This window comes from Vulpes vulpes, chromosome 1 (assembly GCF_048418805.1).
Source record: "Vulpes vulpes isolate BD-2025 chromosome 1, VulVul3, whole genome shotgun sequence".
NCBI classification, from domain to species: Eukaryota; Metazoa; Chordata; class Mammalia; order Carnivora; family Canidae; genus Vulpes; species Vulpes vulpes.
In genome coordinates, this window is record NC_132780.1 from 105,345,395 (window position 1) to 105,371,281 (window position 25,887).

General features: G+C 35.4%; 1 protein-coding gene across 12 annotated transcripts in view; it reads right to left on the reverse strand.

Annotated features, from left to right (window-relative positions):
• SENP7 (SUMO specific peptidase 7) overlaps nucleotides 1-25,887 on the reverse strand; it is a 147,875-nt gene that overhangs the window by 111,657 nt on the left and 10,331 nt on the right. For 7 of the 12 annotated variants that reach the window (XM_025989969.2, XM_025989968.2, XM_025989967.2 and 4 more), the window contains exons 2-3: nucleotides 22,632-22,684; nucleotides 14,543-14,641 (exon numbers count right to left, since the gene is read on the reverse strand). In XM_025989969.2, the coding sequence (XP_025845754.2) occupies nucleotides 14,543-14,641; nucleotides 22,632-22,684 (152 nt within the window). Of the gene's footprint in view, nucleotides 1-14,542; nucleotides 14,642-14,932; nucleotides 15,074-16,278; nucleotides 16,431-22,631; nucleotides 22,685-25,887 lie in introns of all 12 variants that reach the window. The other 5 variants (XM_072721694.1, XM_072721720.1, XM_072721745.1 and 2 more) reach the window with 2 other exon arrangements.

The following is a 25,887-nucleotide window of genomic DNA, read 5'->3' on the forward strand; positions in this document are numbered from 1 at the left end:
TTATTCAGGTATGATTTGTTTTTCTTTTAGTCTATGAACCTATTATATGCTATCTTTGAAAGGCAAAAATTAGAAAACAAAGAATTATCCTACAAACTGATTATTAATGAGAATTTCTTCACATTACATAATCTGAAAGCTACATGACCACAAATAGGAAAGTTAAGATAGTGTGAATAATTTTATTTTAAATGAAAAAGGCTTTTAGAAGAATAAAAGACTTTTGTTTATAGACAGGATCAAAGCATCCAGTTACATAATTTTTTAAAAAGATTTTATTTATTTATTCATGAGAGACACAGAGAGACAGGCAGAGACACAGGCAGAGGGAGAAGCAGGCTTCATGGAGGAAGCCTGATGTGGGACTCGATCCCGGAACTCCGGGATCACGCCCTGAGCCAAACGCAGATGCTCAACCACTGAGCCACCCAGGCATCCCAGTTACATAATTTTGGCATAAGTATGCCAAATTGGCATAATTCTGGCAAGAACACCAAAATAAAACACTATGTCAATTGAAATAAAATGGTCCATAGTAATTTGACTAAAAATTTTCTTGGACAAAATCTCTACATGCACTCTATGTTGTGTGGGGTTCATAATCTTAACTGAGTATTTCCTTACATACTAAAAGGAACCAAAGTTGTATCTTGATGTAAATACTGACTTTGTTCACAACTACTTACCCCGTCACAGCTTGCTGTAATAAAAATGCATGACTTTCCAATTAAATGAGATTATTGGTCTGGATTTAACTTTATATCAGAATTTCAACTCTATTGGTTCTTTATCCAGTTTCCAAAGCAAGCAACATGTAATGCCAAAACTGAAAACACTTATCAAAAAACATAAACTGAAATTATTTGCTAACCATTATCTATTGAACCACTGGACTAATTATGGAGGGGGAGGTCTAGGGAACCCTGTATACTCTTCGACCACTTTTCCCCACTGTTTTCCCCCAATACCCTACAAAACTACAGAAAAATATATAACCAGGAAATTAACGAGACAATCCATGACCCTATTAAGATTTCACCTGTTCTGTATGCAAACATTTGTGTACCAGTGCATTTTAAGTTCAGTGCACTTTTATCATATGCACATCCTCTGACAACCAAAGTCAAGATATAGAACAGATGTGTCATACACATACCCGTTCCACTACCCTTCTATAAACACAGCTGCCACCCTCCTTTCCACTAACTCCTAGCAGTATAAGCCCTAAGAGTTTTCCTAGCAATTCAAACAAACGTTTAAGTAAGGAAAGGAATTCTATACACTGTTCCATTAACTACAGGAGAAATGAACAATTCCCAATTCATTCTATAATGTAAGCACTGCATTGCTAGTGACTCCATATAACGGTAGCACAAGAAGAAAAAATTCAAGACCAACATCTCTGATAAGCATAGACAAAAACACTCAACAAAAAAATATCAGAACAAGTAATACATAAAAAGAATAATACAATACAGCCAGTTAGCATTTATTCTATGGCAGAAAGGTGTTCAATATTCAAAAATCAATCTAAAAAGATAAAAAAAGAAAAGACCCACCTATACATTGTACACAATAAACTCATTTTAAATATAAAGACAAGATAAAAGGTCAAGGGATAAAAATATACCATTCCAACACAGATCAAAAGAAAGCTAGTGTAGAATACTGATTTCAGACTCAACAAACTTCGGAAAAAGAAAAATTATCAATTTGCGGGATACAGGGATAAAGAAAAATGCTACATAATGATAAAAGGGGTCGATTCTCCAAGAAGACATAACAGTCTTTAATATCTATGTGCTCAACAACAGAGCACCAAAATGCATAAGACAAAAGCTGATTGAAATATAAAGACAAATAGAAGAATCAACAATTACAGGGACTTCAATACCCTTCCATCAGAAACAGATCCAGCAGGCAGAAAATCAGTAAGGACAGAGCTAAATTGAACAATACCATCAAACAAGTATTAAGTATTCAGCCTCATACTGGAAGTCCTAGATAATGCTGTAAGGTAAGAAAATGAAATAAAAAGTATACAGATTGAGAGGAAAAAATAAAACTTTTATTTAAGGTGACATCGTTGTCTATGTAGAAAACCCCACAGAACCAATAAAAGGAAAAAAAAAACTCCTTCAACAAATAAGTCATTATAGCAATAGTGCAGGAAATAAGATACTTATACAAAAGTCAATTAATTTATTCTTTAAAAATAATTAATATTAGAACCAGAAATTTAAAAAAATACTATATATATTAGCACAAAAGATAAATATTTATGTGGAAATCAAATAAAATATATATAAAATCTGTATGACAAAAAGCACAAAACTGTGTTAAAAGGTATCAAAGATCTAAGCAGATATTTCACGTACACGGACAGGAAGACTCAATATTCCAATGATGTCTTCCCAACTTGATCTATAAAGTCAACACAAATCAATATCCTAGCAAGGTAGTTTTGTGGATATTGACAAAGTGATTCTGAATTTTAAATAGAAAGCCAAAGACCCAGAATAGCCAACACAATACTGAAGAAAAACAAATTTGGAAAACTCATACTCCCAACTCAAGACTTACTATAAAGCTACATTAAGCAAAATAGCATGGCATTAACAAAAAAAAAAAAAAAGAAAAGAAAGGAAAAAAAAGATCAATGGAACAGAGTAATAGCTGAGAAACAGATTCACACAATGTGATCAACTGATCTATGACAAGGGAACAATGGCAGTTCAAAACAGAAAGGTTAGTATTTTCATCAAATGATGCTGATATCCATATATAAAGAAAGAGAGACTTAAGTCTTACATCTTTCACAAAAATTAATGCAAAATGGGCCACAGATCTAAATATGAAATGCAAAACTATAAAACTCCTAAAAGGTAACATCAGAGAAAACCCAGGTAATCTTAGGTTAGGCAACTACTTCTTAGATATAACACCTAAAGCACTATGCATGAAGAAAAAAATTGATAATTTGGGCTTCACTAAAATTAAAACTTCTGCTTTGTGAAAGACTATTACATCAAAAGAATGAAAAGATGGGCAGCCCGGGTGGCTCAGTGGTCTAGCGCCACCTTCAGCCCAGGGCCTGATCCTGGAGACCCAGGATCGGGTCCCACATCAGGCTCCTGGAGCCTGCTTCTTCCTCTACCTGTCTCTCTGCCTCTCTTTCTCTCTGTGTGTGTGTCTCTCATGAATAAATAAAATCTTTAAAAAAATAAAGATAAAAAAAAGAATGAAAAGATAACACAATGACTAGAAAAAAAATTTTGCAAAACACATATCTGATAAAAAGATTGGTATTCAAAATGTACAATGGGCTCCTAAAATACAAAAATAAGAAAACAACCCAATTTTAAAAAAGGGCCAAAGATCTGAAGCACATCTCACCAAAGAAGATATACAGCTGGTAAATATACATACGAAAAGAAGCTCAAGAAAATGTCATCAGAGAACTGTAAGTTAAAACAACAAGATGCCACTAGATACCTATTAGAATGGCTAAAACACAAAACACTGACAACACCAAATGTCAATTAGGATGTGGAACATCAAGAAATGCCATTAGTTCCTGGTGGGAATATGGTACAATCATTTTGGAAGACAGTTTAGCACTTCCTGCCAAAACTAAATGTAGCCTTAACATACAATCCGACAATGGCAATCCTTGGCATTTAATGATATAAGTCAGAAACAAGTTCACACAAAAACTTGCACATGAATGTTTCCTATGGCTTTATTCAAAACGGCCAAAACTTGGAAGCAACCAAGATATAGGTGATAGATAAACAAACTGTGCTACATCCACTTAACAGAATATTATCCAACAATAAAAACAAATAATAGTGGGGGAAGCTATGCATGTGGAGGCAAGGGACTTGTGGAAACTGCACTTTCTGTTCACTTTTGCTGAAAACCTAAGACTACTCTAAAAAACAGTCCTTTGTAAAAAAAAAAACCTTCTTTAATGGTTTTAAAGATTTATTCATTTATTTTAGATAGAGAGAAAGAGAGAATGCATGCGTGCCCATGTGAGTGGGAAGAAAGGGACAGGGAGACAAGAAGCAGACTGCCTGCTGAGGGAGGAGCCCAATGCAGGGCTTGATCTCAGGACCCTGAGATCATGACCTGAGCCAAAACATGCACCCCTCAAAAATTTTTTTATAAAGACATGAGCTATTAAGCCACAAAAAAGACATGAATGAATGTAAAACCATATTGCTAAGTGAAAGAAATAATCTGAAAAGGCTGTATGATACCATGTGACACTATGGAAAAAGCAAAACTGTGGAGATATTAAAAAGATCAGCAGAGCACAAAAGACTTTTTTAACAGAAATCATTCTGTATCACATTGTAATGGTAGATACATGCCATTATACACTTCTCAAAACACAGAATACACTAGACAAAATGTGAACCCTACTGTAAACTATGGACTTCAACTACCAGTAATCTACCAGGGATGGTTCCAGTGCAGGATGACAATGTGGGAGGCTCCTAAAATCACTTCCTCCCACAGACATATCAAATCTACAGTTACATACAGAACAATTCCCTCTGAAAAAATCCAGAAACTAACGAAACTCCTCTATCACAGGAATGAGAAAAAACATTGAAACATGTAAAAGAAGATAAAATAATCTTGCCATAAACACCACCCCCAGCAAAATGGAACACAACCATGAGAGAAATGACAACTTCCAGCTTCTGCATAAGGTGCAAAGGATTTTGACCCCACATCTGCAACCCTAACCTTTAAGATTATCACCAAAGAGACAGGCTACTAAAACATCTAACTTTAAAATCCAAATGGGGCTTGCTTGCATCCATGAAACTCACAAGGCTATCGCAAACCAAGAGACAGTTCTTAAAAGGTTCACATGGACTCACCACAGCTAATAATCCAGGATCCAGCATAGAGGGTCTACTGAACTAAAATACACCCAGAAAGAGGTCTATTTGCCTTAAAAGCTGAAGCCTGAGGACAACTTTCTAATTTAACATGCATTTAGAGGCCAACTACAATTCTCTCCAGAGATCACAGAGGCAAGCAGATGCCATCTTCCCATCTCCTTCTACTTCACTTCAGATTGCCACTACCACCTGAAAAGGAGCTTACACACAAGTCTGACATCCCAGCTTCTGCAGCTGTCTAAGGGATGCCCCTTGATCATGTGGCTGTGGTGGCCAGTGGGACATATGCTCATGGATTCCACAGGACCAGAACAAATAAATAGTTCTTAACACCAGTTGTCTGCCAGGGCACAGCACAGAGGGAGCACACAGAAACACTCCTCTATCAATCTTTCCCTGAAAGAGGTATCTTTGCATATTCTTAAAGCTGCTTCCCAGAGATCCAGCTTTCAATCAGCCTTCAAGTGACTGAGATCCACCCTCCTACCCGCCTTAGAGACACTGACAGGTCTCGGCACACCCTCAACTATTGGGAGCCACTAATAACACAGAAGTCAGTTTGGACAGTCCCAAAGGTTTGAGAGACAACCAAGAGCTAAGACAGAGTTCAACTCCTACACAAGATCACACCTTCAAGACTACGAAGTGGCTGATTCATATAATGCACAGAAACCAACTAGAGTGGAGGAAAATAAAGCAAAAGAGTACGTTCTAAACAGAAGAACAAGATAAAAATCTCAGTAAAAGACCTTAGTGAAATGGAGATAAGTGTGAATTACCTGATAAATACTTCAAAATAAGTTACAAAGATGCTCATCAGCATCTGGAGAACAGTGGACAAAGTGAAAGTTTCAAGACAGAGAATATATTAAGTACCAAACGGAAATCACAGAGCTGACGAATACAATAACAGAAATGAAAACTTCAATAGAGAGATTCAACAGTAGACTAGATAAAGGAGAAGAAAGGATCTTCAAACTCAAAGACAGGGCACTAGAATTCACCCATTTAGAAGACCAAAAAGAAAAAGAAATTAAAAAGAGTGAGGATATTCTAAGGGAGTTATGAAACATCAAGTGGAACAATATTCACATTATAGGGGTCCCAGGCGGAGAAGAAAAGAAGTGGCAGAAAATTATCTAAAGAAATAATGGAGAGACATTCAAATCCAGGAAACTCAGAAAGTTCCAAATTAGATGTTTCAAATTAGACCTCCAAAAATATTCACACCAAGACACATTATAATTAAATTGCAAAAAGTTAAACACACAGAGAATCTAAAAAGCAAAAAGAGAAAAACAACTTGTTGTATACAAGGAAACCCCTCTCACAAGATCATCAGATTTTTCACCAGAAATTCTGCAGGCCAGACGTGGCACTATATATTAAAAGGGCTGAAACAGTAGACCTAAACTACTGGCTGACTCAGTAGAACATGCAACTCTTGGTCTCAGGGGGTCGTGAGTTTGAGCCCCACCTTGCGGATAGACATCACTTAAAAACAAATCAACTTAAAAAAAAAAAAAAGTGTTCACCCAACCAAAAACAAAACCAGCAAAACCATACCAACAAAACCATAAAAGATGTCTTTCAGAACTGAAAGAGAAATAAAAGGTTTGAGACAAACAGAAGGTAAAGGAGCTCATTACTAGACTAGCTTTCTAAGAAATGTCAAATGGACTTCCTTAACCCAAAACAAAAAAGTGCTAATTAGTAACAAAACATGAAAGTATGAACCTCACTAGTAAATACATAAATTCAGAATAATCTAATTGTGGTGAACTAATCACTTCTAAGTATAATATAAAGGCTAAAAGAAAAATGTAAAAAAACTCATAACTGTAACTACAATAATTCATTAATGGATACAAAAAACAGCAAATTGTGACATCGAAAACAAAATAGGGGGGTGGGTAAAAATGTAGAGCTTTAGAATGGGGCAGCCCGGGTGGCTCAGCGGTTTAGTGCCACCTTCAGCCCAGGGTATGATCCTGGAGACCTGGGATCGAGTCCCACATCAGGCTCCCTGCATGGAGCCTGCTTCTCCCTCTGCCTGTCTCGGTCTCTCTCTCTCTCTCTCTCTCTCTCTCTCTCTCTCTCTGTGTGTGTCTCTCATGAATAAATAAAATCTTAAAAAAAAAAGAGAGAGCTTTAGAATGAATTCAAGTTTAAGTGGTTATCAACTTAAAATATACTGCTATGAAGACGTGTTTTATGTAAGCCTCATGGTAAACACAAGGCAAAAATCTGCAGTAGATACACAAAAGATAAAGCGAAAGGTATCAATATTACCACAGAAAATCAACAAATCCCAGAGGAATAGAGCAAGACGAAAGAAACAAGATAATTAAAAAACAGTCAAAAACCAATTAACACAATGGCAATAGGTCCATATCTATCAACTTTAAATGTAAATGGAATAAATTCTCTAATCAAAAGACACAGAGTGACTAAATGGATTAAAAATAAACCAACTATATACTGCCTGTAAGAGACTCAGTTCACCTTTAAAAGCACACGTAAGTTTAAAAAGGAGTGGGAACAGATATTCCTTACAAAGGGAAACCAGGGGTGCCTGGTTAGCTCAATTGGTTAAGCTTCTTCTACTTTCTGCTCTGGTCATGAGCTCAGGGTCCTGGGACCAAGCCCAGCATCAAGCTCCTTGCTCAGCAGGGAGTCTGCTTCTCCCTCTCTCTGCTCATGCTCTATCTTTAAATAAATATATGAAATCTTTTAAAAAGAGAGCAGCCCGGGTGGCTCAGTGGTTTAGCGCCACCTTCAGTCCAGGGCATGATCCTGGAGACCCGGAATTGAGTCCTATGTCAGGCTCCTGTTAGAGGAGAATGCAGCCTGCTTCTCTCTCTGCCCCCCTCTCTCTCTGTCTCTGTCTCTATGAATAAATAAATAAAGTCTTTAAAAAAAAAAAAAAACTTAAAAAGAGAGGGAGAAACCAAAAACAAGCTAGGTTAGGTATGTTTAATGAGAAAAATACACTTTAAAACAGAAAGTGCAATAATTGCCGCAGTAGGTCATTACAGAATAATAAAGGGGTCAATCCAACAAGATAAAATATTCACAAATATTTATGAACCCAATATCGGAACATCTAAATATATAAAGTAAATATTTACAGATCTAAAGAGAGAAATAAACAACAATACATTAATTGTAGATACTTCAATACCCTACTTGAACCAATGGATAGCTCATCCAGACAGAAAATCAAGATGATTGATATCCTACCAAACATCTTTTCCAAAAACAATGGTATAAAACTACATATCAACCACCAAAAGAACACTGAAAAATTCACAAATATGTGGAGATTAAACAATATGCTCCTGAATAATCAAAGAAGCAATAAAAATAAAAATAAAAAAATATCTCAAGATATATGAAAATGGCAACATATAAAAAACTTGTGAGATGCACCAAAAGCAGTACTAAGAGAAAAACTCATAGCAATAAACATTCTACGTTAAGAAACAAAAAGATCTCAAATATCACTTTGCACTTCAAGAATTACAAAAAGTAAAAACTAAGCCTGTAAGTTACTGGAATGAAGGAAATAAAGATCAGGGTGGAAATTGATAGTAAGGAGACAACAAGGATTAATGAAAACTCAGAGGTGGTATTTTGAAAAGATAAACAAAATTGAGAAATCTTTAATGAGACTAAGAAAAAAAAGAATTCAATAAATAAAACCAGAAATGAAAGAAGAGACATTATTAATATCACCAAACTACAAAAAATCATAACAGGCTACTATGAAAAATTAATTACACAACACCACTCTGGACAACCTATAAGAAATAGGTAAATTCCTAGAAACATAACCTACCAAGAATGAATCATGAACAAATAAACTTATTTTACAAGGCCTTCAATACTCTAATACCAAAATCTGACAAGGATATTCAAGAAAATTACAGACCAGTATCTCTGATGAAAATAGATATAAAAATCCTCAATAAAATATTAGCAAATCCAATTCAAAAATACAAAAGAATCATACACCATGATCAAATTCCAGGGATTCAAGGAAGGTTCAACATCCACAAATCAATGTGACACACCATATTAACAAAATAAATGTAAAACATATGATCATCTCAACAGATGCAGAAAAAAGCATCTAACAAAATTCAACTTCCATTCATAATAAAAACCCTCAACAAAATATATGAGGAATGTACCTAAATATAAAAAGATCATATATCACAAGCCCACAGCGCCTATCACACTCAGTAGTGAAAAGCTGGAATTTTTTCCTCTAAAATCAGGAAGAAGGGGCACCTGGGTGGCTCAGTGGTTGATAGAGTGCCTTCAGCTCAGGACATAATCCTGGGGTCTAGGATCAAGTCCCACATCAGGCTTCCCAGAAGGAGCCTGCTTCTCCCTCTGCCTATGTCTCTGCCTTCTCTCTGTCTCTCATAAATAAATAAAGAAAATCGTAAAAAAAAAAAAAAAAAAAAAAAAAAGCTTAAAGACTCCACCAAAAACTTAGAGCTAATCAACAATTTCAGTAAAGTTGCAGGATACAAAAATCAATGTCATTTCCATATACTAACAACAAACTATCAGAAATATTAAGAAAACAATCCCATATACAACCCCAACAACAACAAAAATAAAACACTAGGAGTCTGAAAGTCTGGTACACTGAAAACTGTAAGACACTGACAAAAGAAATTGAAAAAGACATAAATAAATGAAAAATCAGTCTGTGCTCATAGATTAGAGAAATATTGATAAAATGTTGACACTACTCAACGTAATCTACAAATTCAATGCAATCCCTATCAACATTCCAGCATTTTTCACAGAAATAGAATAATCCTAAAGTTTGTATGCAACAAAAGAGTCTAAATACTCAAAGCAATCTTAAGAAGGAAAAAAATCAGAGGCATCATACTTCCTCATTTGAAACTATATTATTACATGGGCGCCTGAGCAGCTCAATCAGTTAAGCTGCTGCCTTCAGCTCAGGTTTTGATCCCAGGGTCCTGGGATCGAGCCCCACATCAGGCTCCCTGCTCAGTGGGAAGCTCAGTGCTTCTCCCTTTCCCTCTGCCTGCCACTACCCCCTGCTTATGCACTATCTCCCTCTCTTTCATTCTCTGCATCAAATAAAGAAATATATTTTTCTTTAAAGATTTATTTACTTATTTATTCATGATAGACACAGAGGAAAGAGAGAGAGGCAGAGACACAGGCAGAGGGAGAAGCAGGCTCCATGCCGGAAGCCCGACACAGGACTCGATTCAGGGACTCCAGGATCGCGCCCTGGGCCAAAGGCAGGCGCCAAACCGCTGAACCACCCAGGGATCCCCCAAGAAATATTTTTTTTAAAAAAAAAACTATATTACAAAGCTATAGTAATCAAAACAGTATGGCATAGGAATAAAAACAGACATAAAGATAAATGGAACAGAACAGAGCCCAGAAATAAACCCCTGCATTTATGTTCAATTAATAAATAAAAGGAGCCAAAAACATACAATGGAGAAAGAATACTCTCTTCAGTAAATGGTGCTGGGAAAGTGGACAGCCATATACATAATCATGAAATTGGACCACTCTCTTTACACCATATACAAAAATCAACTCAAATGGATTAAAGACTTCAACATAAGATCTGAAACCATAAAACTCCTAGAAGATGGTAAGTTCCTTGACACTGGTCTTAGCAATGATTTTTTGACACACAGAAAAAAAATCACAATTTTTTTGTGTCAAAAAATCTGACAGATTTTGACACATAAGCAAAGGCAACAAAGACAGAAACAAGTAAGTGCAAACAAATCTAACTTAAAAGTTTCTGTATAGCGGGGGATCCCGCGGTGGCTCAGCGGTTTGGTGCCTGCCTTCAGCCCAGGGCGTGATCCTGGTGTCCCTGGATCGAGTCCCATGTCAGGCTCCCTGCATGGAGCCTGCTTCTCCTTCTGCCCTTGTCTCTGCCTCCCTCTATCTCTGTGTCTCTCATGAATGAATGAATAAAACCTTTTATAAATAAATAAATAAATAAATAAATAAATAAATAAATAAATAAATATTAATTTTTTAAAAGGGTGTATGGGGAGTGCCTGGCTGATTCAGTCAGTAGAGCATGGGACTCTTGAACTCAGGGTTGTAAGTTCGAGTCCCACCTTGAGTGTAGAGATTACTTTAAAAAAATAAAATCTTTAAAAAAAGGGGGGGGTGGGCAAAACAAGTAAAATACTGGTATAACCTCAAACTCTATAAACTATGAAGCTTACTTAGCAAATACTGTATAGTCTAGGGCTACAAGAGCATAGCAATGTTGATACATGTCCCCCCCCCCCAACTTTTTTTTTTTTTAAGATTTTATTTATTTATTCATGAGAGACCCAGAGAAAGCAGCAGAGACACAGGCAGAGGGAGAAGCAGGCTCCACGCAAAGAGCCCAATGTGGGACTCGATCCTGGGACTCCAGGATCACGCCCTGGGCCGAAGGCAGGTGCTAAACCACTGAACCACCCAGGGATCCCCACGTTCCACTTTTAAATCTCAAATAGGACACACATTTCCAAAAATTTAAGTATCATTACCTTAAGAAAACATCCAAGTAGAGTGGGAAACTAGTCATGGGAAAAGAAAATATGCCTCTGAAGAGGCCTTGTTTTATTCAGCAGGTTAGAGAGAAAAGAAGAAGAATTTAAGTGTCTAGCTTCTCAGGAAAAGGAAACTCCTGAAATCAAGAGTTAAAGAAAAGAGAAGATAAAAGATTATAACACAATGACTTTAAACACCTAACGAGCTGTCAGGTAATCCACATTTGCCTCTTGAAGACCAAAAACTAAAGGAAGATATGTATAATCCAAGGGTAAAGAAAAAAACACATTTAGTGAAATACAGCTTAAGAAAAAAAAAAAAAAAAAGCCTATGTCTACTTCCAAGAAACTGTGTTTTTGTGTGTTTTAAATTAAATATGTTATAATGTTTATTCCACAATAAATTCAATATCCTAAAACAGAATACATATAAACAATGTGATTAAATTTTCTTAAAATGTTTTTATCTTCCTCTTAAACTAGCAACAATTTTACTGTGTGATAATATCCAGTGCCAGTAAGTTTCTAGAAAAATGGGAACTCTTACTGGTGGCAATATAAATTGGTGCACATTTTCTGTGAGACAATTTTGCCATGTTTATTAAAATACATAAATTCAGGACAGCCCCGGTGGTGCAGCGGTTTGGCGCCACCTGCATCCCAGGGTGTGATCCTGGAGACCCGGGATCAAGTCCCACCTCGGGCTCCTTGCATGGAGCCTGCTTCTCCCTCTGCCTGTGTCTCTGCCTCTCTCTCTCTCTCTCTCTCTCTCTCTCTGTGTGTGTCTCTCATGAATAAATAAATAAAATCTTAAAAAAAAATACATAAATTCCCTTCAATCTAATAACTCTGCTCAAAAATGGTTCTCCACATACTAAAAAATGATGTTAAAAAAAAAAAAAAAAAGAAAATGATGTTCACTGCAGCATCATTTCCATTCGCAAAACTCTGGAAACAACTTGACTTATACCAGTGCACTAAGTAAATTATGTACAGTGACAGACGGTAGCTATACTTGTGAGCACAGCATAACATAAAGAGAAGCTGAATCACTAGGTAGTATACTTGAAACTAATATAATATCATGTGTCAATTATACTCAAAAATTATGGCATATATTTTTAAATATGGTATATTTTAAATTTTTAGAGTATTACAAAGCCAACAAAAATAAAAGTAGATTAAAATGTGTCAAAAAAGAAAAAAATTTTAGACTCTATTAAGTGACAACAAAAAAGCACAGAACAGTATATATATGATTTCTGTTCTGTAACAATCAAAAAATATTATTTATGTAAGCATATGTGTTCTTGAAAGGAATGAAAAAAACTATTAACAGTGGTTGCCCTTTAGGAAAAAGGAACAGAGAAGAACTGTTTCTCCTGTACCTTTCTATACACCCCAAATTTTCTAACCTTATGCAATTTTTTTTCTTTTTATGTCAGCAGAAGTCATCTTGTCTCATTATTTCCCTTTTTTGTACCTTTTAAAAAAAAACAAATACATTATTTTATAGTTAAAATTTTAAATGAAGTTAAAGAAACTAATAACAAGTCTTTTCCTCTGAGAACAAGTTGTAATAAATGGCTAATTTTTTCTTGTCTATAACCTAAAAACATATTCAACATGACTTAAAATTTGTCATCCTAAAATGCTATACTTATGAACTGAATTGTACTTCCGCCTGTCAATTTCATAGGTTAAAGTCCTCACCATCATTATGACTATATGTGGAGATCAGGCCTTTACAAAGGTACTTAAGTTTAAACAAGATCATAAAAAAAAAATTAAAAATTAAAAAATAAATAAATAAATAAACAAGATCATAAGGGTAGGGACCTAATCCAAGGGAAGCACACCAGGGATGTGGGTAAACAGAAAAAAAGGTCATAGGAAAACACAGCAAGAAGATAACCATCCATAAGCTAAGGAGAAAGGCCTTAGAGAAACCAACCCTACTGGCACCTCGATCTTGGGACTTCAGCCTGCAGAACTGTTAGAAAATAAATTTCTGTTGTTTAATCCACCTGTGGTATTTTGTTATGTTAGCCCTTGCAGACTAATACAGGCTCAAATGGATAAACTGGAAAATCTGAGAAAGCTTCTGTTTTTAAAATTGCTGTTGAGTTATACCAGGCACAAGGAAAAAAATAATACTTAGAATATGCCATCTTAGGGTGTCTGGGTGATTCAGTCAGTGAAGTATCTGCCTTCAGCTTAGATCATGATCCTGGGATCCCGGAATCGAGCCCCACATCAAGCTCCCTGTTCTGCAAGGAGCCTGCTTCTCCCACTCCTCTGCCTGCCACTCTCCCTGCCCATGCTCTCTCCTTCTCTCATATAAATAAATAAGATCTTTTAAAAAAGTGCCATGTTAAATCTTATTCATGAAAGCTCTGTAATAATATCTAATAGTGATAACATTAAACTCCAGATTTATAATTAGAATATCTTTTAAAGTATAATTGTGTCACCTTTTAGTATAAACCCTCTCAAATTTATAAAAGAGCAAAAACAAACAAACAAACAAACAAAAAAACGAGAGCAAAAGAGTAAATGATTCTAATAAGTTTAATATTCTCGTAAATTTAAAAGATCTTTTACAGGGCAGCCCGGGTGGCTCAGCGTTTTAGACCGCCTTCAGCCAGGGGCGTGATCCTGGAGACCCGGGAACAAGTCCCATGTCAGGCTCCCTGCATGGAGCCTGCTTCTCCCTCTGCCTGTGTCTCTGCCCCCCTCTCTCTCTCTGTGTCTCTCATGAATAAATAAATCTTTTAAAAATATATTTAAAAAAAGATCTTTTACAATAATGAAATTTAAATGTCAAGGAAACAATCATGCAAAATGAGGTATACTAAAACAAAAGGAGACCCTAACCTCAAAGCATCACTTTAACAAATACCAAAAATAAACTAATTAAAAACCTGCAAATAACACAAAAAATCCAAACAAGGATATGTAACTAAACGAAAATTTACTTTTATCAAAATATTTTAAACACACCAAGCAACACTATGTACTTAAAAGAGATTAGTTTTTATTTACCCCCTGCAAAGGGAGATCCCAGTGTTCTGAGCTTCTGAGTTTGGACAGTGGTGACTGAACATGAACATCTTCTGGTTTTGCATTTAGCATCTTTGTTATCTGAAATCAGAAAAAGAAAATAATCAGTTTAACTGAAATATAAATATGAATCAACTAACAGAACCATTATATTAACCTGCATTAATATTTTGCTATTAGTGCTTTGGGTTTTTTGATTTCTTTTAAATAAGCTCTACACCTAACATGAGGCTTGAACTCCTGATCTGCAGATCAAGAGTCGCAGGCTCTAATGATTGGCCAACCACATGTCCCATTTTGCAATTATTTTTAAAGAGTTTTAAATTGAGTGCTTAATTCACAGGCAGCTAAATATAATCTTATTTTAAAAACCTCTCATTCGGGATGCCTGGGTGGCTCAATGGTTGAGCATTTGCCTTCGGCTCAGTGCGCGATCCCAGGGCCTGAGGATCGAGTTCCGCATCAGGCTCCTTGCTTCTCCCTCTGTCTAGGTCTCTTGCCTTCTCTCCGTGTCTCTCATAAATAAATAGATAGATAAATAAAATAAATAAATAGATAAAATATTTTTAAAAATTAAAATAAAATAAATAAAAACCTCTCATTCAATATTAAGGTAGATATATTATCACAATAGACTCCTAACTATTCTCTTACTCACAGTCTCTACCTCTTCTAATCTTTCAAACTCCATCCCCAGAGTTCTCTATTACACAAATCTAATTACGGCTACCACATTTAACATAAAAACAATGGCACCCACTACTTACAGATAAAATTCATAACAATCTAGGCTTTTACCCATACATCACAAACTCTACACCCCAACCACACCATTTAACTCAATCTTTTTCAAACACATCATATTATTTTATATCTCTAGAACTTCGTATGTACTGTCCCCTTTGTTTTTGTTTTTTTTTTAAGATTTTATTTTATTTATTCATAGAGACAGAGAGAAAGCGAGAGACAGAGACACAGGCAGAGGGAGAAGCAGGCTCCATGCAGGGAGCCCAACGTGGGACTCCATCCCAGGTCTCCAGGATCACGCCCTGGGCTGCAGGCGGCGCTAAACCGCTGAGCCACCGGGGCTGCCCTGTACTATCCCCTTTGTTTGTATGGATGCCTTCCTCTATCTACTTTTCTCTTATGAAATACTTCAGATTCTGCTCAAAAATATTCTCCTATCCACACAACTGTCACACTTGCACCAAGGCATTCCTTTCTCTAGGTATTAAAACTTGATACATTTTTTATGTTATTTATATTACATAGTATCATACTGTATTATAAATATGTGTCTATATGTCCATATTCTCCACACTATGGAGGTCTTTGAAGAGTGTGTCCTAACTTAGTCACCTTCCTATCCCCAAAGTATATGGCTTATGATGTGTTGAAAAAAAAAGGAATGCATGTATTGTAACCACAAGTTGAAATCATTTGTTTAGAACTTAAATGCCTTAAATTTCACATTAAGAGAAAAGTTATGATAGTTAAGCATCAAATTCAGCCTACAAAATACAACACATGATAAGCACTCTATCAACTAAATCAGTAACAATCCATAAAATGATTTCAGTGAGTGTAGAGCAAAGTCAGAAGGACAGAATAAACTGGAAGAAAGGATATCTCAATTCTTATTTTACTAGCACCTCTGAGTTGATCCTCCTAGGTACTAATAACTTAATTATTTACATCTTATCTGTATAAAAAAGTACCTCTTGGGACGCCTGGGTTGCTCAGTGGTTTAGCGCCTGCCTTCGGCCCAGGGCGTGATCCTAGAGTCTCGGGATCGAGTCCCACATCGGGTTCCCTGCATGGAGCCTGCTTCTCCCTCTGCCTGTGTCTCTGTCTCTCTCTCTTTCTGTGTCTCTCATGAATAAATAAATAAAATATTTTTTTAAAAAAGGTACCTCTTTATAATTCTTCATCTGCAAAAGACAATATTATCTCTAAATCATTTCCTTTATATTCTTAATTAGGGAACAACAATTGCTTCCTCAAAGGGTAAAGCTAAGGGCTTCAGGCAGTTTACACCCACGGATCCCTTGTGAGTAGGTTATTTAGCCTACATTGGATTTTGTGGCATACTGTATTTCCAAAAATGGCCACGTCAATATTCCACATCCCACATGCTCTTCTTAAAATGTGACACTGACAGTTCTCCAACATCAGGTGCAATCTACATTCCTTCCCCTCGAATTTGGGCAGGACTGTGACTTCCAAGGCTAAATTATTAAAGGCCATGTTTATATTGCTTCAGCCTGGCTCTCACATGCTTGTACATTCTCCCTTCCTTCTTCCTTCTTGTATATTTTTCTCTCAGTACACATTCCTCAGGATACCTAAACCAAGAAGTAAAAAATCTTGAATACCCTTAAACCTCTATACTGGAAAGATCTAAAAAGAAATAGATACACACCAAGATACTGACTTCTCAACACAGGTTTCAAGGTAAGGGAGTGAGCGAGATTGCAGGCTCTGGCCTCCAAGCCAATCTATCTAACTCTCAAGTAAAACAAAGAAAAGTTATCTCCAGTTGAATCCTGCCTAGACTGCAGATTCCTGAGCAAAATAAGTTCAAACCACTAAGTTTGGGGGTAATTTGTTACACGGCCCTAGTAATAATCTAAAGTTACTCAGTTCAAACTTGAAGAACAGACAAGCCTAGATAGTTCAGTCAGTTAAGCATCTGACTTCAACACAGGTCATGATCTCAGGGTCCTGGGAAAGGGTCCAGTGTGAGGCTCCCCATTCAGTAGGGAATCTGTTTCTCTCTCCAGCTTGCCCTGCCCCTCCCTCTACTCCTGCAAGTGCAAGCATAGCTCTCTTTCAAACAAATAAAATCTTAAAAAAATCTAAAAAAAAACTTGAAGGATAGCACCTAAGATTTATTTTTATTTTCTTTTAAGATTTTATTTATTTATTCATGAGAGACAGAGAGAGAAGCAGAGACACAGGCAGAGGGAGAAGCAGGCTCCACGCAGGGAGCCCCACATGGGACCGGGTCTCCAGGATCAAACCCGGGCTGAAGGTGGCGCTAAACCGCTGAGCCACGGTGGCTGCCCAGCACCTAAGATTTAGAAAGAGTTGGTTATGCTTGTTAAGTATTCTGTAAAATTAGTTTCTTATAAAATGCTGCTGATGTTTTCTGTGGAAGATTTTATAATCCTTTTTCATGGTAATCAGTTTGCAATCACTTTACTTATGAATGGTTTAGACTCAGTGTCATTGAATTATTTACCTTAATAAATATTCACGCATACTTCCATTAGGATGGACACAAAATGTAATATACCTTATTTTCACAAAGAGCAGTTCTCTATTCCCTCCAAAGTATAGACACATGAAATCTGGATGTTTATTAAAATTCTGTACACTAGCATCAAAAGCTTTGAAAATCAAAGTATATATAAATATTTATGAACAGGGATATAGACTCCATATTATTTTTAATATAAAAAAACAGATACAATAATAAAAGAATAATTAAACAAAACTATGACAAAACTAAACCAAATAAAATATAATTAAATTGTTATTAAATAACATGTTCCAGAAGATTAATGATACTAAGAAATTATTTCAGGGGCAGCTGACTGGCTCAGTCAGAAGAGCATGCAATTCTTGATCTCAGGGTCATGAGTCTGAGCCCCACACAGTACAGAGATTACTAAAAAAAATTAATAAAAAAAAATTATTTCGAACATAAGTATAAAAGAAAAACACATACAGAAAGATCTTTCTTTTGCAAGACAAAAAATCCATAAGTAAAAATAATATATGAAAAGTTATACATAAAAATGTTATTTAACAGTGATTACCTCTAGGGAGATAAGAGGTGATTTTTATTTTCATTTTTGTGTTTTCCTAGTTTCCAAATGTTTTATTTTATTCAATAGAAATATAATGCAATTATTAAAAGGGGAAAAATATTAACAATTAAACCTCCAGAAAAACCTCTCCTGTAGCTTCCTGATTAATAAATTACAGATTTAAATCTCTCACTGTAATATTATATATGAGTATAGGACAAGCAGACTTCAAGTACAATTAACTAGTGTCAATTTTTTTCTGCACTCACTTTTTTCTTAATTAACTGATTTAAAAAAAATAATGTAAGCCTTTTTGCCACAATCTGACCTATTCTTAGACAAATTGTAATCCTGGTCTCAGTTGCGTACAATCAACAAAGTTTCTAAGCTATTCACGATTCTGCAAAGCCTATATTAGAACTCCATTCACAAGAATCAGAATGGATTCCTAATACTCTCAAGTATTTTCAACAGTCTTCTAATAGAGTCAAGTTTAACCTTTTAAGGCAAAAATGGGTTGGTTCTAAATCCCCTTCAAGTTATACTTTAAAAACATCATCAGAACTCTAATAACTTCCAAAACAAGCTCAAGAATATTTATTTCCTAATGTTCAAATGTAATACTAAACAAGCCCTTCAACCGACCAAGTCATGCAGCTACTTTTAGATTCACTTTGTACCTAATTCATTATAGTATAGCCTTCAAAAAGAGAATGCTATCGAAAGCAGATAATCTAGGGGCGTGGGGAATGCTGGAATCCAGACAAGTTAGATATTACTAACATATGCTCTTTAAATTGTTTAGGCGGAAATGACTTCTGCCATGTTCATAATAGAAAACCTCAGACTCTTAATTACTTGTTAGATACTGCATCAATACAAAGCTATTATTTAAGGAAAATTAGAAGTCTGCCCAAAGGAATGACCATGACTTACAAAAAAGAATAAAAGTCATATTTTTTCAATATTCAGAATAGAGTAGCAACTTCTTCATGTATAAATTCAAAAACTATGTATCTCCCCATTAGCAGAATTCAAAGTATTCACCTCTATTAAGAGATCAGTCTTGGAATTAACATATATTCAGCTCCTATCAAAAGGCCAGGAATAATGCAGTAGATAATTATATTCCCAAGATTTAGCTACAAGGATTAAAAAGAACTCAAGGGGTGCCGGGCTGGCTCAGTCACTAGAGCATGTGACTCTTGATCTCAGAGTCATGAGTTCGAGCCCCACATTAGACATAGAGTTTACTTAAGAAAAAAACCAAAACTCAAAAATATCATAAGATATTGGTTAAATTGGGGCAGCCCGGGTGGCTCAGCGGTTTAGCGACGCCTTCAGCGTGATCCTGGAGACCCGGGATCGAGTCCCATGTCAGGCTCCCTGCATGGGGCCTGCTTCTCCCTCTGCCTGTGTCTCTGCCTCTCTCTCTCTCTCTGTCTCTCATGAATAAATAAATAAATAATCTTTTTTAAAAAAAGATACTGGTTAAATTAACTGTCATACACACACATAACTGAATACATTGTAGTCATTAAAAATGTTTGCCACTGTTTCCCTGGTACTTATACCTAGTATAGCGTCCAATACATGTTGAGTACTCAGTAAATATCTACTCAGCGATGCTTTTTAAATTTGATTTCAGAAAATGATGCCATAATATAAAGTTAAATAGAAAAAGCAAATTATAAAACAATATTCTGTGGTTTTCTATTTTTCAATATTTAAATATGTTTATTATACATGGATATACAGATCGAAAAAGTAGAAAAATATACATCCAAGCATTAATCTTTGTTCTGTCTGGGTGGTTTCGTTTTTCCTCAACTCAATTTTCTAATTTCTCTACAACAAACTGATATTGCTTCAGGAATATTTTTGAAATACTTTAAACTCAAAATGTAGCAGTGTCTCATCCCTATATCCATCAGACTCTAATCCTTTCAGTACTTCCCTAGCTGCCTTGAAAGAAAAAGCAGTAATATAAACTACTAACAACAATTTAGTGTGCTAATTTTGTAAGAAACAGTAATTTGCATAGATTCAAAAAATATTTCTCCCAAGATATTTATTACAAAATGAACTATTTTAAGTAGGCAGTCAAGACTGACATCACCAGTAATAAGACACATCATTACTGTGTACCCCTGACAGGATACACTAAGAAAGGCATATCATGTGATATTCTTCCCAAAAAGCCATTACTTTAATCTAATCATAAAAAACCTGAGACAGAAGCACCTCCTGGCTCAACATGCGACTCTTGATCTTGGGGCTGTGAGTTTAAGCACCATGTTGGGTACAGAGATTACTTTAAAATAAAATCTTTTAAAAAAGAAAAAAAAAGAAAGAAACATGAGACTAACCCAAACTGAGAACCCAAACAGTATTCAACAAAATACTGACAAAATCATAGTACTCTAAATATGTCATGATCATGAAAGAATAAAGACTGAAGAACTGTCATAGAATAAAGGAAATTAAGGAGATATGACACCTAAATGCAATGTGGGATCCTGGGATTTAAAAATGACATTAGTTTGGTTTTTTTTTTTAAGATTTATTTATTTATTTATGATAGAGAGAGAGGCAGAGACACAGGCAGAGGGAGAAGCAGGTTCCATGCCAGGAGCCCGATGCAGGACTCGATCCCGGGACTCCAGGATTGGGCCAAAGGCAGGCGCAAACTGCTGAGCCACCCAGGGATCCCCAATGACATTAGTTTAAAAAAAAAAAATCTGAAGGAATCCAAATAATATCTGTAGTTTGAAGTATTGTACCAATGTTAATTTCTTAAATTTTGGTCATTGCACTAGGGGAACTAAGTGAAGAGTAGATGTGAACTCTATACTATTTCTGTAAATCTTCTGTAAACCTAAAGTTACTTGAAAATAAAAAGTTTTAAAAGAATGCTGTCATACATCTAAAAATAAGAAAGAGAAATTTACTTAATATTAAGAATCTCTAATAGTGGCCATTCATCTGGAAGAAGCAGCAGCCTATGAGGATCCCTGGGTGGCTCAGCGGTTTAGTGCCTGCCTTTGGCCCAGGGTGTGATTCTGGAGACCCAGGATCAAGCCCCACATCGGGCTCCCTGCATGGAGCCTGCTTCTCCCTCTGCCTGTGTCTCTGCCTTTCTCTCTTTCTCTCTCTGTCTCTCATGAATAAATAAATAAAATCTTAAAAAAAAAAAAAAAAAAGCAGCAGCAGCAGCCTAAAACAGAGCATTTCACTTCACTGGAGGGTATTAAACACAAGAGAAGTAGTTGTCAGAGGTAGTTAAAACTGGGTATGGTAGAATGTAAGACTTTATTTTTATCCCCCTCATTTATGCCACTTGCGCCAAATCCAGAATTTTAAAAGAAACCATCCCCACAAATGTCAAGTAAACCAAGGAAGAAGAGTACCTAAAGCCATGTTTTCTCTTTGGTCTTGTCTGTGTGCTCTTGATTCCCTCTCACAGCCCTCTTTATGATTTCTTCTCTGTGTTCCATGAAATGTACCAAACTAAAGTTTCCTATGCCAAATGAAAAGTCTTCTGTGCATAATTTGGAATGCCTCCAAAACAAGCATCTAACAAATTATTATAATGTATATACTACTGTGTTTAAATCACAAAATTCTTAAGGAAAAGAAGATTATCTCCTAACAAGAAATTAAAATTTTGAAACACTTCCTACATAGGCAGAAACTTATCTTGGCTTTTTGCTACTCTTGGCTTACCCAGAAGAAAAAAGAAAAGAAAAAAAGAAAGAAAGAAAGAAAGAAAGAAAGAAAGAAAGAAAGAAAGAAAGAAAGAAAGAGAAAAAGGAAAGAAAGAAAGAAAGTTTAATAGGAAATATTTCAAATAGTAATTTTCAGCACATGACTTGAGCATGACTTGAGCACAACTTTTTTTTTTTTGAGCACAACTTTTCTATAGCTACAGTATCACAGTGAATGAATGTGAGATATGCTAATATACTCATTAATTGAAGCAATGCTGGGCTATGTTTTATATAAAATCCAAAATAAGGCCTAGAAAGTATATGGGTACATCTTACAATGATTTAAACAAGGCAGGTCCCAGAAAGTGTTCTTTATTGGTTAACCTTTGAATTAATTAGGATACACCATTCCCTGCAAAAACATTGATTAGTTAAGGTTTTATAATATTTTCTTTAAATTTTTATCAAAAAGACAAACGGCAAAATACTTTTAATATTGGTAACTCTAAAGATAATGAACAAATTAAAAGCAAAACTAATGCATACCTTATGTAGTTCAGAAGATGAAGACTTTTTCCTTTTTCCTTCTGTGACAATTTCTACAAAGACATGGTAAAAATTATCATTTAACATCTAAATGAAATAAACAATGTAATAAAATAAATCCTTTACAGCCATCCTTTGTTTTAAATTAACTTGACAGAGTTCAAATTTACACTGATACATTTTATAGAATCTAATGGACTAAACATAAAGATCAAAAATAATCAGAAGAAAAAAAATAATCAGAAGAGTAGCAAATTCTCACAAAATGCCTTCATTAAATAATGTATGATGACAATAGAAAAAGAAGAAAACTTGGCTCTAACAACTAAAGATCCTCTCTGGTAAAAGTCCAATAGATCCAAAAAAAAAAAAAAAAAAGTCCAATAGATGTTCAATAAATGCTGGTTGAGCCATATGACCAGATAAAATTTTTATAATTGGGGAGATTGAAAGGGGTGGCAGTGAAGCAAAAGATGAGAGGTATGTTTGGAATATTCTACAAAAACACTTCTAGTTGTACTATTTATTAAGGCATCTCTACAACTAGGAACAGTTAAAACTGTCTCCTCATCAACATTTTTCAGACTTCCTGTGGATTTTTCCTTTATGATTCCTTCATTCATTCAACAAATATTTACTGAATGTCTATCATGTGCCTGGCATGTTAGGCAGTGGGGATAGTGTAGTAATAAGCAAATTAAACAGTCTAAGCTTTTTAGGAACTTACAATTTACTGGAATATATCACAGATTTCATAATAAGAATTAATAGCAGAAACCCACACATATGTAGTCACTTATTTATAAAAACATATCACTACAATTAGGTAAGAAAGAGATGATCTTACAGTAAGTAATGGTGAAGCAATCTAATAACCAAAACGGGAAAATAAATAAACCTTGACCTCTACCTTATGCTATAAACAAAAGTTAATTTTAAATGGGTCACAGATTCAAATGTCAAAGATAAAACAAACAAAGCTTCTAGAATAAAAAGGAGGGGAGTAACTTCACGACCTTAGGATATGCAAAAATCTCTCAAACAAGACACAATTAATTCTAACCATAAAGGAGAAGATTAATAAACTCAGCTTCATTAAAATTCATCAAACTTCATCATTAAGAGAGTAAGAAGGCAAGCCACAGACTCGAAGATTATTGTTTATACATTTATCTGTGTACAGCAATGGTGACAGCTAATAACACTATATAGTACATACATCTGTCAAAGGACTCATACTAGAATATATAAAGAACTCCTACAAAGCAAAGGCAAGACAACCCTATCTTCAAATGGGAGAAAGCCTTGAAATGGAAGTACCTGAGGAGAGAAAGAATACTGACTAGAATAGGATATAAGGAAGCCTTCTGAGATGCTAGAAACGTTCTCTATCTTATTTAGGTGATTGTTACACAAGAGTATCTTTATACAAGTACAAAAAGTCATCAAACTATACTAAAGATATGTGTACAATCCTGTAATAGTTCAACTTAAGAACAAAAAAAGCTTTAAAAATAACAATTATAACAAATGGACTATACCTTATTCAAGAATCTACATAGCTGAAATAATTTCTCTAAGTTCATAATACATAGCAGTAATTTCACTAAAGGTATACCTCGGAGATACCACAATAAAGTAATTATCACAATAAAATGAGTCAAATGAATTTTTTGGTTTCCTAGTGCCTATAAAAGTTAGGTTTACACTCTACTGCAGTCCATTCAGTCTGCAACAGCACTATGTCTAAAATACCCATATAATACACACACACACACACACACACACCTTAATTAAAAATACCTAATTGCTAAAAAATGCTAACCATCATTTGACCTTTCAGCATGTCTCAGGGAAATAGGGATGCTGGAGAAGAGAGATAGGGAACAGCCAGTCAGGAGAGAAATCAGAACACACATATTTATTAAGTTTGGTGACTTACATGGGTGTGGTCTGTGGCATCCTAAAACAATTTACAGAGGTAACATCAAAGATCACTGATCACAAATCACCATAACAAACATAATAACAAAAGTCCGAAATATTACAAAAACGACCAAAATATGACAAGGTGACATGAAGCAAGCAAATGCTGTTGGAAAATTGTGCCACAAAGTTTCAATTTGTAAAAAACACATTACCTGCAAACATAATAAAGTACAATAAAACAAGACATGCCTGTATATGCAATTCCTGAAGCAAACATTGATATAAAAATTATATAACCTCTACACTAAGCTTTTGATAATTTTAAACATAAAATAGCATTCCTTAGACTACCAAAAATAAAAAAAAACTTAAATATTAGAAAGTCTTTACCTTATATTCACCTTCTAGTGTATTTCAAATTTAATAAAATATGCATGTTTTAAAAAGGAGTATCAGTTGCCTAAATTGTAATTTATATACCAATATTTCCAAACTCATGAGTTAAAAGTGCATTTACCCTGTTTTACAGCATGTTTAATTACAGCAAATTAATATTCTTGGAGTGCCTGGGTGGCTCAGATGGTTAACATCTGCCTTTAGCTCAGGTCATGATCTCCAAGTCCTGGGATCCAGGCTCCAAGTCTGCTCCTGGCTCAGCGCGTAGTTTACCTCTGCCGCGTAGTCTACCTCTGCCTCTGCCCCTGCCCCTGCCCTTGCCCCTGCCTTTACACCTCCTCCCTGCTCATGCTTGCTTTTTCTCTCCCTCGCTCTCTCCCTATCTGTATCTCTCTCAAATGAATAAATGAAATCTTTTTAAAAATGATATAAAAATAAATATTCTTGTGACTTCCCAAAAATTTAGGGGTTTTTATAATTAAGCTATTCCATCTTACACTAGGTTGGTTCTGGGGCATTTAAATAAATATATGATGTGCCTCTTCCTGTGATTATCTGGTATAGTGTGGTGCTCAAAAGTTAATGATTTTAAGTCCCAATAATTCATTTTTGCTTTTGTTTCCCTTGCCTTCGTAGACGTATCTTGCAAGAAGTTGCTGTGGCCAAGTTCAAAAAGGGTGTTGCCTGTGTTCTCCTCTAGGATTTTGATGGATTCTTGTCTCACATTTAGATCTTTCATCCATTTTGAGTTTATCTTTGTGTCTGGTGTAAGAGAGTGGTCTAGTTTCATTCTTCTGCATGTGGATGTCCAATTTTCCCAGCCCCATTTATTGAAGAGACTGTCCTTTTCCAGTGGATAATCTTTCCTGCTTTGTCGAATATTAGTTGACCATAGATTTGAGAGCCCATTTCTGGATTTCTATTCTGTTCC